Raw genomic sequence first — 16,003 nt, forward strand, 5'->3', positions numbered from 1 at the left:
GAGAAGCAGGACTTGAGCTGTATCAGTATGGACGTTAATAAAGTTTGTCGGAAAAAAAAAAAAAAACATCCTCTCTGCTTCCTGCTAGGGATGGCCATCGGTATGGTTTCCATCAATGGCAAAAGAGAAAGTGGCCATCGATGGTAACCAACTATGCAATGGATGACCATCGATGGCTTCACTAACCGATGGTCATCCCTGTTCCATGACTGACTGGACCGTGGGCCAATCAGAACTGGGGGGCGTGGCTTTGCGGGTATCAGGGGCGGAGCTATGCTCAGTGTCCCGGCATCTTGAAAGAAAACAAAACTATTCGGTTATGTTCTTCCATCGATGGAGGGATACCATCTGGTTCTCCCCCATCAATGGGAAAAACATTTGACATCGGCCATAAACCATCGATGATTATGAATCTTGATGGTCGATGGCCATACCTACTTCCTGCTGCACGGGACTCCAGAGACCTGGTGATGGTTAGTCCTGTGTCTCTTTACTATGCTGCTTACGAGAGGGTGACTTAATGTCCACCCTCCTCAACGGGTCTATTATCAGTAATACCCGCGTTAGCCAGCTCCTGCTTTGCAGCGGTAGCAGGTGAAGCAGGAGTGGCATTACCTCCACGTTATGTGGAGTCTTAGTAAATAGACTCCTTTATCTCCATCCACTTTATCTCTCTGCAAGGCTTAGAACTGTACATAGACCCCTGTATCTTCTATCATCAATCTCTGACAGAAAACTCAACAGCTGCCCCAGTTACTTTCTCAGACTCCCATATACCACAGATGAGGGACCAGCAATGGGTTTATTATGATGAGAGTCCCCTTTAATCAAATTTCGGGTCTCCACTTGATGCCAGCATCGGGCTGAGGTACTATGCCAGCTACGGGCAGAACTGTTCTGTCAGCTCTGGACACAATATATTTGCCTGCTACGGGCAGTTCCAGGGAATGATCAATTAGATTTGTCTTAACAAGAGTCCCAGTGACAAATCCATATTATTTGTATTTATATAATTATTTGTGATAGCAACATACTAATCATAATATGGTGAAAAATCTGAAAGATTAGAACAAGGTTTTACCTCAGAATCTGAGGTAAATTGACCATCAGGTATTATGGCTGAAGGATTTCTCATTCTCTCTGAAAAACACTTTTCTCAAATGAGGGAGTAGTGGACACTGATACAGCCTTTGCCAAAGTTTTTTTTTATGTCCATTTTAACAATATGGGGGGTATCCAATTAGCTTGGAAAAATTTTGGGGCGCAAAAAACTTTTTTTTCGCTGATGTTAAGGTCCAAATGAGTAAGAGATAAACTGCCTCAGTGTAGGGATGGCCATCGACCATCAATGATTCAAAATGATCTATGGTTTATGGCTGATGTCTAATGTTTTTGACATCGATGGGGAGAACCAGATGGTTTCCCTCCATCGATGTAAAAGCATAACCGAATGTTTTTGTTTTTTTTACCAAGTGGCGGGACACAAAGCATAGCTCTGCCCCCGACACCCGTGAAGTCCCGTCCCCATGTTGTGATTGGCCACGGGCCAGTCAGTCAAAAGACAGGGATGACCATCAGTTGGGTGAAACCATCGATGGTCATCCAGTGAATAGTTTGTAACTATGGTTACTTGCTATTTTATCATCGATGGTAACACCACTGATGGCCATCCCTTCCTCAGTGAGCAGTACCCCCGCCCTCAGCTGCTAGTGTGCATGTGACCTGTGCACAATCTAGCCTGTTGGGCAGGTGCTAGGGATGGCCATTGGTATGATTATTATCGGTGGCATTTTTACAAGTGGCTATCAATGGTGACCAACTATACAATGTATGACCATCGATGGTTTTGTTAACCCTATTTGACTGACTGGCCCATGGGCCAATTAGAACCAGGGATGGGCTTTTGCGGGTGTCGGGGGTGGAGCTATGCTCAGTGTCCCGGCATTTTTTAAAAAACAAAAAAACAATTTTGTTATTCTTTACCATCGATGGAGGGAAACCATTTGGTTCTCCCACATCGATGGTAAAAGCATTCCACATCGGCAATGAACCATCGATGATTATGAATCATCCATGGTCGATGCCCATCCCTTTCAGGTGCAGCTGCACTGTTCATGTCGGTAGGTTAGTGATGGGAAAATGTCACTCCCCTGCCTGTCAGTGGAGAATCTGGATGCTGGCTGCCCAAGCCCAGCAGCTGTTGCTAGGTGGCAATCTCCCGAAGAACAAATACTCTGGCCAAAACCAAATGTATCACCACCCTGGTTTACAAAGTTACCTGGGACCAGTGCCCCGTGGGTGGTCGGGAGGTTGGGCCCACTCTGGCACCACCGCAAGTCTGTCATTCACAGACATATCGCGTCGCTGTGCTACACAGCCGATGCCCAATATGTCTGCAGATATATTGGGGCATCGCGCTGTGGACATCATTCAGACCCACTCGTTAGCGCTGTGCAGTGTCATAGTAAACTTAAAAACAGGGCAGTTTCTAGCCAATCTGGCTCCCAGTGCGAGCATTAAAAATGCGCCCCCCCCATTATAATATTTTCACTAAAACTGTCAAAAGTTTTTAGTTGCTGTGACAGTGTGTGTGTGTATATATATATATATATATATATATATATATACACACACACACATACACAGTGGTTGAGAACTAATGTGTGTGCGCGCAGAAAATGGTCATGGTCACAAGACATAAGGGGCATGGCTATGTGTCATGAGGGGTTCGGCCACGCAAATAAGAAGTTCCCACAGCTATTCAATTGTTTCTCCTGCGCCCAACACTTAGTTGGGAAATGCAGGTTAGCGCGCCTTGAGCCAGATGTTTAAGTGTGCATTTTCCAACTGAAGTGCTGCGATGCTGTCAGCACCGTGCTAAACTGAAAACCAGCATCGCGTCCAGCACTTTAAATGGATTTTTGCTCGCATGATCAGGAGGGTGCAAGCATAAATCCTTTAGTTGTACTAAAAGCACAGGACGAGCACACCTCTACCTGGAAGGCGGCGGAGGTACAATTCCGGACTCTGCATCATGTACTGGACACTGCAGAGACCTACAGGCGGGGGACAGGCACCAAGTGCCCTGCACGGGCAGGCGGCAGGCGCGCACCCGACACACGCAAGAGGCCGGGCGGTGGTTAAGAGGCTTTGTGCCATTATCTTATTCTGCTCATCCCCTTCCTTTAGCCGACTTCCATACACCCCAACACATTAACTAATTCCTCCCACCTTTATCCGAGTCATCCGAGTCCTCTCATTCCCCTCCACCACCTGTCTCTATTTATCTCCCTTCAAAACCTGACAGATCAAACAGCCTCCATTATCTGGCTCCTCACACCATGATTTCCTCACTCCCCACTCACTCCACTGATTCCTCCCACCCTGTCCCTCACCTGACACTTCCACCCCGTCCCTCACCTGACACTTCCAGCCCCCTCCCTCACCAGACACTTCCAGCCCCCTCCCTCACCAGACACTACCAGCCCCCTCCCTCACCAGACACTACCAGCCCCCTCCCTCACCAGACACTTCCAGCCCCCTCCCTCACCAGACACTTCCAGCCCCCTCCCTCACCAGACACTTCCACCCCCCTCCCTCACCTGACACTTCCAGCGCCCTCCCTCACCTGACACTTCCAGCCCCCTCCCTCACCAGACACTACCAGCCCCCTCCCTCACCAGACACCTCATATAAATAAAGGTTTATAATAATGAAGGTTATTGCTGATACCTTATACATCAGATACATTTCAGACCGATACAGCAGCTGTGGATTCACTGTTGACTAAAATAATGACATTCACCAACTAGCACAGAGGCCTCTATGTCCCAAACCAGTCTCTCCCTGTAAGAATGCAACATCCTACAGCCCCCTCCCTCACCTGACACCGAGCGGCAGCCGGGCATTCCGCACACGCGAGTGGGCGAACGAACGGGCGGGGGTTCCGGGACACAAGGCTGGACTCTGCAGCTTTGATGCTGCAGAGTCCTTCTGTAAGGAGACAGCGTGGGTGAGGCTACGGCGGCACTTCCTCCTCCTCCGGTTGTAGGTAACCAAGTTAAAACATCTTCCTCCGCTCCTCACTGACACGCGAGCGAGCATGGTCCGACGTCGTCGTCACCGCGCGCTTGTGCACCAGAGGGTTGATTTGATTGGTGCTACACAGGGAAGGCGGAGCTACATACTATGAAGGTTGTCCGCTCGCTGTCAGTCTGAGCAGCATTACCGCTGCCCTGATTCCAGGCCAATACAGCTGCAAAATGGCGGCCGAGGCAGTTTCACCTAAGCAGAAGAGGTCAGGGCACAGCGCCCCGTGCGATTGCACGGGTCGCCCGCCCCTAGAAACGGCCCTGCTTAAAAACCAAGCGCCCGCCCTGATTCAGAGCGAGCGCTCGCTTTTTGCGAGCGCCTCTGAATCAGGCCCTTAGTGTGCCTTGAGGACCGTAGTTGGGAACTCCTGCTGTAATGTGATAGTTTGGAGCTGATTGATTGGTACTTTATCTCCATCCACTTTATCTCTCTCCAAGGGCTCTATTTACTACAATCTGCCTTCAAAATGCAGACTGTAGTGTGATATTCCTGACTGAATTTGCATTGCGAATTCAGCCAATATCACAGGGATTTACTAAAAATCTCTATCCGGTACAGAGCTTGCGATAAAGCTCTGTCCCTGTGAATCCCCACTGCAATCTTCTCACTGTATTTTTCAGAAAAAATGCAGTGAGAAGGTGCTGCGCATGTGCCATTGACCGCCGTTACACCTGCCAACCCTGCGACACCCCCCTCACGGCCACACCCCTTCGTGACCCCTCCCCTTACTTTCACTTACCTCCGGTCAGGTCATCGTTGCTGCGGTGATGTCTTCCCTCTGGGGCTCCAGTCAGCTGGGGGTAAATTTACTAAAGTTTGATTGGTGATTCATTTTTAGGAATCACTCAAATCTCCTGAGATCGAATTGAGGAGCTCATTCAGACCCTCTAGCTAGGATGCGAACGCTCGTAGCTGGCTTATAGTTGCAATCTGCGCTTGCATCACAATGCACGTGTGCGAACGCTCGGGAAGCAATCGCTCACTGCGCAATATTAAAAAAACAGATGACACACACACTTTACACAGTATAAGTTTATTAAACATACATGCACTCACACATGTACACAGACATGTACTCATACTCACCTATGTATCCTTGTAGCATCGGTCCCCTTCTCCAGTGGTTAAAAAAACATACTCACCTTCTCCTATGCGTGATCTGTCCTCTTCGGTACAAAGTAGGCATCCATGGTCTTCTTAAAATAAAAAAAACATATAAAACCGAGCCACGCAACAGATAACAACCACGATGGTTGTTATCTCCCGAATGAGACACTCATACGCGGCTCTAGTCTTTGTAGAGCCGTATCTGAGCATTTATTGGCTGAGAGAGGTCAGCCCCCGCCTCTCTCAGCCAATGAACGGCTCCCTCCATTGAAGTCAATGGAGAGCCGCAGGGTAACTAAAGTTTATTTTGCGGTTCCCACCATTGACTTCAATGGAGGGAGCCATTCAGTGGCTGAGAAAGGCGGGGGCTGACCTCTCTCAGCCAATGAACGCTCAGATACGGCTCTACAAAGGCAGAAGCCGCATGTAGTACTTAATTGTGTTGTTACTTCGTGCGTGGCTCGGTTTTTTCGTTTTTTTTATTTTAAGAAGACCATGGATGCCTACAGGGTCAAAGGGACAAGTCCAGGTAATGTAGGTGAGTATGTGTGAGTGTGTATGTATGTATTCAAACTTTATTTTCACAGTGTGTGTGTCTTGTGAATATTTAAACATTTCTTTACAGGTGAACTACTGGTACCAGCTGGGCCCTTATTGCCCCGCATGCTGGTACTTGTGGTTCCCCAAGTACCAGCATGCAGGAGAGGCTTGCTGGGATGTGCAGTTCTACTGTAAATACAATCTTTCCACTTATCTTTTTTTTACAGAAATACACTATCAACTTGCCACCCACTGCCCAGAGGTGGCGGGGATAGCACCATCTATAAGCCTAGGGGTGCCCTGGAGAGGGGGACCCCTTTATTGGAGAGGTCCCCAACTCTCAAGGGATCCCTGGCCTGGGCTGACTTGCGGTCAGGGCTTGGGGCCCGGTGATAGGGCTCCCCTGACTGTGGCATCAGCCCCCCACTAGAAAGGGTCCGGTGCTGGTTCTACAGATTACCGGGGGACCCTACGCATTTTTTCTCCCTGTAATTCCAGAACCAGGACAGGATCTGTGCCCTGTGCTAGTTGTGATTAGTACAGTGGAACCCTACGCAATTTTCGACCTGTACTTACACAATCAGGACTGGCTATGAAAAGTCCGGAGCTAGTTCTGTTTAAGGGGGGACCCCATGTCATTTTTTTTTTAAACATTAACGCATTCCAAGCTTTTTACAGTACGATACAAGCATGCATCTCACTGATGTATGCATGTATCTGTGCCAAATCGAACTGCTCATGCTGAAAACGAATGCATGAAGTACTTTAATTAATTTGGGGATTTGCTGTTCGAGTTTGAGTTCATTTTTCATTCGATTTACAAATTGAATGTTAGTAAATGAAAGGCTCCTATTGTCCTCTATGTGAAAACATTGATGTTTTTCAGAAATTTTATTTCATTTGAAATTCATCTTTCTGTGTGATTTGACATTCGATTTGGGCTTTAGTAAATCCTAACATAAAAAAATCAAACCAAAATCGAATGCAAAATCGAACAGAATACAAAATTGAACTTTAGCAAATTTAACCCCTGGTCTCCCATCCTGCACTGTGACCCGGTCAGCTGTTCTATGCAGCAGCTGACCAAGGTCACAGTGCAGGAGCCAGGAGACCAGCTGACCGGAGCTCCGGAGGGAGGACATCACCGGAGCACTAATCTCCAATCTTGAACTCAGGTAAGTTTTTTTTACTATTTATTTTTTTTGCAGTGATCAGCTTGTGGTCTGTTTAGACCACATAGCAGATCACTGGGGGCCGGCTCCAGGTTCTGCTCTGCCTGTTAGAGCAGAGAAGGAGTCAGGGAACCACGGGAAAACCCTGGATAACGCCATCTTCAGGTGGCATTATTATCACTGGGCTTCCCCCGGTATTTTTAGTAACTTTGGCCAGATCACATTTCCCATTACAATTATGGGAGATGCAATCTGCTTACTAAAAATAAGTGATAATTAGGGCTTGAAGTAGATTTTACGAATTCTACTCCAATTGCCCTTTAGTAAATTTAGATGATACTAAAATAATGTGAAAAGGGTATGAAAACATCCTTTTTCACTTTAGTTTAGTAAAAATAATGTTAATAAATAGGCCCCCAAGGCAGCTGGCCACACACCAGGACGATATTGTTCCAACCAGCCAACTAGTTGGCTGGTTGGAATGATAATTGTCTAGTGTGCGGGAGCAAACGATAATCAGCTGTTTGCACCCACACACTGAAAAACGGGCAAAAACGGTCATTCCAACTAGTTGGGGAAAATCAAATATGTTTGATTTTTCCCAACTATCATTCTAGTGTAAGGGGAAAGTTCCCCCTGACTGAACGATGAGTAGGCAGACACTGACCGTTAGTGTCCACCTACTTCATCACCGTCTGCCGGCTGGACTGCCCCTGTCAGCCCACGATCCCTCCCTGTCACTGGCAGCAGCTGAGCGGGGGAGAGGATCAGTGCAGCTGCTGCACAGACTAGGTCCTCATAATAATTATCATACTCTTCTAGGACCTGTCCCCCCCCCCGTGATCAGATGCACCCACCCTCCCCCGTGGGTGCCCCTCCCTTCTGCGATCACAAATGCAACACCCCCCTGTGGGTGCAACCCCCTGCAATCACAGAGGCACCCCCCATGCATGGGTGACCCTCCCCCTCTGATCACAGATGCTGCTGTCAGCCTTGTCACTTGCGGCGGCTGAACGGGGGAGAGGATCAGTGCAGCTGCTGCACAGAAAAGGCCTTCATAGTAGCTATCATTCTCCTTTCTTAGGACCTGTGCCCTCCATCCACACGATTGCAGGTGCACACCCCCCGGCAGGTTCCCCCCGATAATAGATGCACCCCCCGGAAATCACAGATTCACCCCGCTCCCCATGGATGCACCCCAACCCCCCCCCCCCCCGCGATCACAGATCACCCCCTGCCGTTGCCTCTCCCACCTGCGATCACAGATGCACCCCCTGGCATGCCAGCCACAGAAATACACATAATTGGACATACAACAGCTCAGATGCTGTGAATCTCCAAAACATTTTTTACATGTTGTCATTATGGGGTATTGTGTGTAGAATTTTGAGGACAAAAATAAATTTATTCCATTTTGGAATAAGTCTGTAACATAACAAAATGTGGAAACAGTGAAGCATTGTAAATACTTTCCGGATGCACTGTATATCTTCTACCATTGTATGTGTTCTGCAAATTACATATATGGTAAACTTTATATATATTTATTAGTATGATGGCTTCATTCTATGTTTGAACTGCAAGATGCTTTGTATGTAATCTTGTCTTTAATGTTTTGGACTTTAGTTTGTTGTTTTTGTTTATTTAAACTTTAATTTAAAAAAATACTAAATAAAAAAAAAAAAGAGAGAATTTAGACTTTAGAATACAATTGAACATTGGGGCACCATCAATGTTTTTACCATTAGAAGTATAAAAGCCCAAGATTTACTAAAAGGTGGGTTTAGAAACCAATGCAAACCCGACAAAAATGAGGTGGTTGTAACATGCTAGTCATTCAGAAGAGAAGGTATCACAATACACCTGTAATGAAGGTAATTATATTGAATAAGGAGGCAGATAATATTGATCATTTCTTATGGTAAAATATTATTTTATTAATATATTAGTGAGGAAATTATTGTTTAATTTTATTAAGAGAGCAATTTTATTTAATTATATTAAAAAGGTAATATTAATTGTTTAAAGATGTTTTTATGACGGGAACACAATATTTATAATTTTATGATGTGGGCACCATTTATATAGACATAAAATAATAAATATTGTCACCATCATAAACATGTGGCTGAATGTTTGATAGTTATTGGAGATTATAAGGAATATGAATTGTAATTAGTGGTCTTTATAATATCCATTTAGAAATCGATTAAATGATTTAAAAATAGTACTAGTAAAATAAACACTGTTTGCAAAGGAAAAGGATGTCAGAACTCACTGAAAAAGCTCTTCGGTGGCATCCTTAAAACCAGTCCTGTTTTTCTTTTCTCTTGGATACAGAGCCTGAGAAAAACTACCTTTAAACCTCTAATAACCTTACAGTGCAGTAACAGGCGGCTCTGCGCCCTGTGCCGGCCACACCCCCTGACTGGATGACACTATGATATCATGCCAAGGGGGTGGGGCCACCAGCGCCGGGAATTATGGCACTGCTGTACAGACTGCAGCATGCATGTCTGCGGCATTCAAAGGATGCTCTGGGCGTTGCTGCAGCAGAGATACTGGCTGCAGGCTGCCGTTCCAGACTCCCTGCTAGCCAGAAGCAGGGGCCATGGGACAACGACCGTGCCTCCCACTGAGCCCTGTGCTCTGTGTGACGGCACCGTTCCCACGGGATGCATGCATGTGATCGGCGGCCGCAAAGCAAGGGTTAGGCACCCCTAAAGTAGGGTTAGGGGGGAGAGAGGGGAGGGTTATGTACTTTACTTACCTCCGTCGGGATCTGCTCTGTTTGGCCTGCCGGCATCAGGATTTCGACCGCCGGGCTCTCGTCCGGCGGCCATTCGTAACGATTCCGTTCCCACACCCCTAGTTACAGCCCAGTAATCTTTTAGTCTACAGGAAGTATACTATACAATTTATTTTAATATGCAGGTGTTTCTACTTACTACTGCTGACGTGATGTCAATTACACAAGTGATGACACTGCTGGACTTTTTGTATAGTAACTAGATAATTAATTTTAATACATTCAAAACAGGTGGTTTAAGAACGTTCAGGTAATTGCTGTACATTTTACATTTATATTACTCAGATTACCAATATTTCACATTTTAGTTTATATATTTCTGTATTATAATTTAAATAATTATAAAAACAAACAAACAAATAAACAGCAGCATAAAAAAAACAAAGCACAACATGATTTTGTGGTACAAATAGATCCCACGGACGTGCTACATATGCTGAGTACTGAAAAAGGGATTATATTGTTCAGGTTGGGCATTGTTCATGATAAATTGGTGCGGGACTGGCAGTGATAGGAATCGTGGATCTGGGTGATACGTAGGCTCTGCAGGCTGTGGGTATGAATGAGCCTGGGTTGGGTAAAAGTGCAAATTGTTGACTGGTACTGGAGGTCCATGATAGTAAGGGATGGGGTGTGGGTAGTGGGCCGAGGACGTGCTCAGGCGATGTTGGTGGTCTTGCATTTGCCTTTTCAACTTCATCCTTCGATTCTGAAACCAAGTTTTGACCTGCAAATAAATAAAAAACTTCTTTAGATATATAGTCATTGAAACTGGATACTTTGAGAACTGAAATGAGAAACGTAGTTTTCCCCAATGAGAGTATCTTGATCAATGCATGAAAGTGCACAGGACACCATACATAAAGTACATCATATAGTATAATAAAAGCATTGACGTGTGCCTAATAGTACCACCAAAATAAACTCCTGATCGATGCTTACTATAGAGGAAATGGCAGCCCCAAAATTAAGCAAAAACTCAATGACAATATAGGGGAGCGCAGTAAGTTACCGCTAGCGAGGGATGGCCTGGAGCTGTAGATCAGCCCTGGCAGTCCGCCCTGTGCCTTAGGTGCGCTTGCTCGCGAAGGGGGCGTAGTTGTTTCATGGGGTCAAGCAAAGCGCACTGGCCCATCACTGCTGCCACCCCTTCCATCTCCCTGATCTCATAGGGAATCCAAAGACAGGGGGTGGAGGGCGGGAGACACTTCCGCCTTCCTCGAGATGGCCCTGAGGCCATCGCCCCTTCTGGCTATTGTCAGAAGAGTCCGTTGACCAGTCCGGCCCTGGCGCTAGCCTACCATCAGTGCTGGTTGGTGTTGGTGTATAGTACTAATAGTAATACTCAGATCATTGGATAAAGATGAAGGTTTTCACACCTTGACACAACATGTTATTTTAAATTACACATGATGTTTGTGAGCTCTCCTAAACGTTTCCATCCTCTTCTGTGGGAGGAAACCTGTGTGAAGAATGTGTGTTCAACCCTCAATGCAAGTTTCTTGTCAGTATAGTTTAAAGAACCACTAAACTTAAAATATGCATTTCCACTTCTAATAAAATATATACTTTTAAGAAAAATATATGTTCAGAACTAGAGATATTATACCATATTTTATTTTAGCAAGAGTTAATTAACAAAAAAAAATTTCTCCTATAGTTTAGGAGAAACTCAATTTTTATGCTGGGTACTCACTGGCAGATATATTTGCCTATCAATTGATGGGCCAATACATTGTGTGTGCATCAGCCAGTGTGCGTCAACCTGTGTGTACCAGCGATATGTTTGTGAATGACGTCGTTCACAGACATATCGTGTCGGCTCTGCCCAATATATCTGCAGAGGTATCTGTCCATCATGCTGCGTGTACTTGCTGCAGAAGCCGCTGGGTCGCGGCGCGACCCCCTGCCAGCGGGACCCACGGCCAGGTGACAGATGAAGGTTGTTCAGTGTGTATGAATAACCATCATCAGCAGATATATCTTTTAGATGTTTACCCAGCTTTAGGCAACATTATCCTCCAGACAGTGTAGTTTTTTTTATTGTATAGTTGTTTCCGAAGCATAGAACTAATCTTATCTGTTGTATCCAAGGGCAACAAAAAATAGTAAGTTGGCAAGGAAATACTGCATATATATCACTAGCTGGCAATAGTACAATTGAGTTAAAATATAGGTTGAATGGAACAGTGCCCCCAGTGGCCACATGGAAATGCTACACACACAGACACACACATTGCCTTACCAAGCAGTATCTTTAGAATGTCAAACATTAATGGAAATACAAAGAAAGCATAATGATACATATTTACTTTGAGAGTCACACATGACAATAAATCTAATAAATGGAACATTCAAATGTGCAACAAAGTTGACTTTCAGTATCAGACAACAATGTGGATACAAGCAATGATGAAAATAAACGTTTTATTTACGTATATTCTTTTAACACTTGGGCGGCATGTGGCTAAGTAATAGTACTGATTGGTAATGGAATATGCCACATTGCTGTCTTGTTTAAGGTACAGTGCCCCCAGTGGTCATACAGTGATGCAAAATAGTTGAACACATCGTTTTCTTTACTATGTGATTTAGCTTTTGAACTGAATATCACTCAGCCTTGGGACAGTTATTAATTTGTTTTCTGAGTAAATCGGTACAAGCCAGGTTTTTTTAAAAAAAAATTAGTATAACATGCCTTCCTTAATGTCTTGAGAGTCCAGTTTCCAACTTTAGCCATGATCCACAAATATCTTAAATCCCAGTGACATTTATAGATACCTGGATTTCAGATAATTGAAGGGTGCTTGCTAACTTCTTCCTTTCAGATGACCCCAGGTAGCGCTGCTTCTTAAACATCTCTTCAAGCTTGCAGATCTGCTGGGAGGTGAATGCTGTCCTCATTCTGCGCTGCAGATCACTCTTAGGGCTGGTCCCCCCATGGTCCTCTTCTTCTGGCTGACCACTCTCTGAACTGTGAGAACTTGCCTGCTCACACTCATCCTCAGAACAACTGGGTGTGAACTCATCGACACCTGCCCAACCCCTGTGTGGAGCTGTTGGGACAAAAAGAACATAATGCATTAATGTAAACACTCCATACAATATAGCCTGATTGCTTTGGGAATAGTTGGTGTTAACCTGCAGCACTCAATGAACTCCCCACCCCTCCCAGTCCTGCAGTATATTGAATTGTACACCATAAAATGTGGCTAATATTAAATAGAAATAAATATTTATTTGAGTGTGTTATAAAACACCAAACGTTGCCATAGCAATAGGCTGCCTAGCATTATACATACATTATTTTTTAATTTAGAAACATACATTTTGAATGTATCCTGGCAACCTTTATTAATAGTTTACAATGTAGGTTAATTACTTGAAATAAAAGTTATTGATTGCAGGGATTTTTTAACAGATGGTGGAGCCTTAGAATTTATGAGTACAACCTAAATGAGTAATTGTGTGCCCCGTTATCTAAGATAACAACTCCTTGGCTATATTTATTAGTAAACAAAAACAAAGCAAACAATTGGTTTCTATTTATTAAAAAAAGCAAAAAAGCAAATCATATAAAAAGAAGTTAAAAGGGAAAATATAAATTAAAGCAACATAAAACTATTTATATGCTGCTCCTTAAACACTTATGGTGAAACAGTTCTACTTCAGTTATGCTCTGAAATGTTTGTTTTTAGATCAGTATAGGTTGCCTTCTGTTATACCAAAAATATTTAACTGCATAAGAAAATGTTACATTTGAAAATAAAAAAAAACTTGTGATCTGCTCTTAAGATCTAAAGGAAATTTGTTTTTTTTCATACAATAAAATCCTGCTCTTAAGACCTAGTTGCCAATTACATATCTAGCAATAGGCAAGTACTGTAGGCTTCAATAATGTTTGGCTTAAAAATATAATTCTATACATAGTGATTATTTAAAATAAATACAACCATGGCAATCCAAACAAATTTATAAAAAAAAATAAAAAAAATTATAAAAAGCTTCTAAAAAGCATGGTTTAATAAAAAGCTGAATAAATAAATAAAATTAAATAACTTGATCTTGAATTATTAATTCAAGGTATAATTGAATGAAACACCTGTAAACCAGTATAACTGATATACATTCCTATGAAAAGCAGTCAAATAGTCTGCTGATGCAAAAAATTAATTTTACAGATTTGTTAATACATTTCCAAATTATTTAGACTTGATTAAGAGTGTAGAAGCAATTACTCACCAGTTGGGGAAGAGACACCATTTTGTAGGCAAGTGACTTGCTCTTCGGGAAAGTTCTTGAAGGGCTCAGTATCTCCAAAAGGTTCCATTTGACTATCTTTCCTCTTGGGCTGGATGGACATATCAGAATGTCTACATGGGGGCTGAGGCTGTGGCACACAAGGAATATGAGGTTTTGAGGAAACTTTACTGGCTAGTGTCTCTTCTTTACTACCAGTTAGGATAAAGTCTATGGAGAAGCTTTGCCTGACCATGCTGAAGTCCAGTTTGTGTTGGCTGGAGATACCAGCTTTGTCTGTTGTGTGTGCTTTAGATGTTGGTCTGTGCTGAGTCTCTTTATAGCTCATTGGATATGCTAATGCAACCACTTCAAAGGAGACACAAAAAACAGGGATAATAGCTATCAGAGGGGACTAATTAACGTTACCAAGCCAGGTTCTCACTTCTAACAAATGTCCCTGGACCTGGCTCCAGTGAGTCTGCTGGATTGCTATTGTCACCTGGTGATTTTATAGTGGGGTTTTAGTCTACACTAATAGCATATTACTGTATCCTAATTCCCATAGATAGACAACAGAGAAACAACTGCTCATCCCAACTGCTCTGTTTGCTTATCATATCTCCATTTTGTTTAAGGGCAAAGTGATAAAATGAGTCTATTGTACTTTATCCATTTAGATCCTTTTATATTTAATTACCTTTGAGGGAGGGGAATAATCTAAACATAAACCATTGGGCAGAATGGGCACAGAGATGCCAGTTTCCTATTATCAGCTTTTATTAACTCAATAAAGTTTTACCTAAAGAAGTTTTGCAATATATTATAATAGCATAAAGCAAACTGTTGAAAAACTCATCTCTTATGTACCCGAGGGTAACAAACAATAAGCTTTGGGGGGAAACTGCCAGGAAAGACCAGGGCGGGGAAGGAGCAAGAACACAGCACACAGCAGCACCAAGGTACAATGGCAAATATCTGTACATAAAGCCTGAATTAGAGAAGTACATTATACCGAATTTGTCATAGTTGAGCGACTACCACCAAACTGTGGATGCGTCTTAGTGGATATAGTAGAAACAGCACATGCGTCAAAGTACTTTACCATAGTCGTTCACAGCGACAATTTACTCACAGTGAGATTGACAGTCAGGGAGCATTTGGGGGAAGTAACAGGGAGTTGCGGCAAAGACCGCAGGCGCGTCGTGACTGGGGGGCGTGTTACAGCTTACGCCTGTAATTCCATATGCAAGGAATATGGCTCCGGTGTCTCAGTTCCCTAACGCATCCTGCGGGCCGATGCTGCGTCTTTGTATGCAGATGCTCGGATTTGCACAGCCGACGGTGGGCGGCTCAATACATTCCCCTGCGTCTGTGACATTTGCATATTTTTACATAGAAGCTGCGTACACAGATACAGCCTCAATGGGATAACTGTACAGCTCTGAATCAGGCTCACAGAACACTATAAGTCAGAAACAAAAATTAAATATTGTAAGGCGCTGCGGAACACTTGTGGCGCCATATAAATAAAGGATAATAATAATAATAATAATAATAGACTGTAGGTAAGGAATGGGGCACAAACATATCTCAATGACAGACTGGAGGAGAGACATGGTGAGGGAAGGTGTTCAGTATACTATTCGAACCATGACCTCCATTTAACTAGGGGTGAGGAAGTAGATATCAACTATGGAAATCCCAGCGCTTCTCAGCGTTTTGCGCTTGCACAGTAGGGAAATCACCAGGAAAATGTCTGCCGCGCCATTTCCCCGTTGACCTACGCATGCACAGTAGACTCTGGCACAGACTAGTGCCCATAGTCTATTTTCTGCACTCAGAGCGCTGTCGGCCGCTGGAGAGAGAGGAGGGGGCCCCGGATGGAGACTGCACATAGGCCTTTTCCTCTCTTAATACGCCCCTGATAAGTACACAATATATAGTGCTTTAATGAATATACATAACACTGTCTGTGTCAGGATAGTGTTAATAGTAAATAATAAAGTTACATTCACTTTGTAAAATACAATTAAATATAGAC

At 43.8% G+C, this 16,003-nt stretch overlaps 1 protein-coding gene across 1 annotated transcript; it reads right to left on the reverse strand.

Annotated features, from left to right (window-relative positions):
• Window positions 1-10,147: 10,147 nt before the first annotated feature.
• On the reverse strand, window positions 10,148-14,215 carry LOC148518902 (homeobox protein pv.1-like). The gene is made up of 3 exons (XM_088477006.1): window positions 13,963-14,215; window positions 12,502-12,776; window positions 10,148-10,447 (listed from the first exon to the last, which is right to left on the reverse strand). The coding sequence occupies exons 1-3, from the start codon at window positions 14,213-14,215 to the stop codon at window positions 10,148-10,150; spliced, it is 828 nt and encodes a 275-aa protein (XP_088333132.1).
• Window positions 14,216-16,003: the final 1,788 nt, after the last annotated feature.

The sequence above is a fragment of the Taudactylus pleione genome, unplaced genomic scaffold, assembly GCF_031769625.1.
Source record: "Taudactylus pleione unplaced genomic scaffold, aTauple2 ptg000198l, whole genome shotgun sequence".
NCBI classification, from domain to species: domain Eukaryota; kingdom Metazoa; phylum Chordata; class Amphibia; order Anura; family Myobatrachidae; genus Taudactylus; species Taudactylus pleione.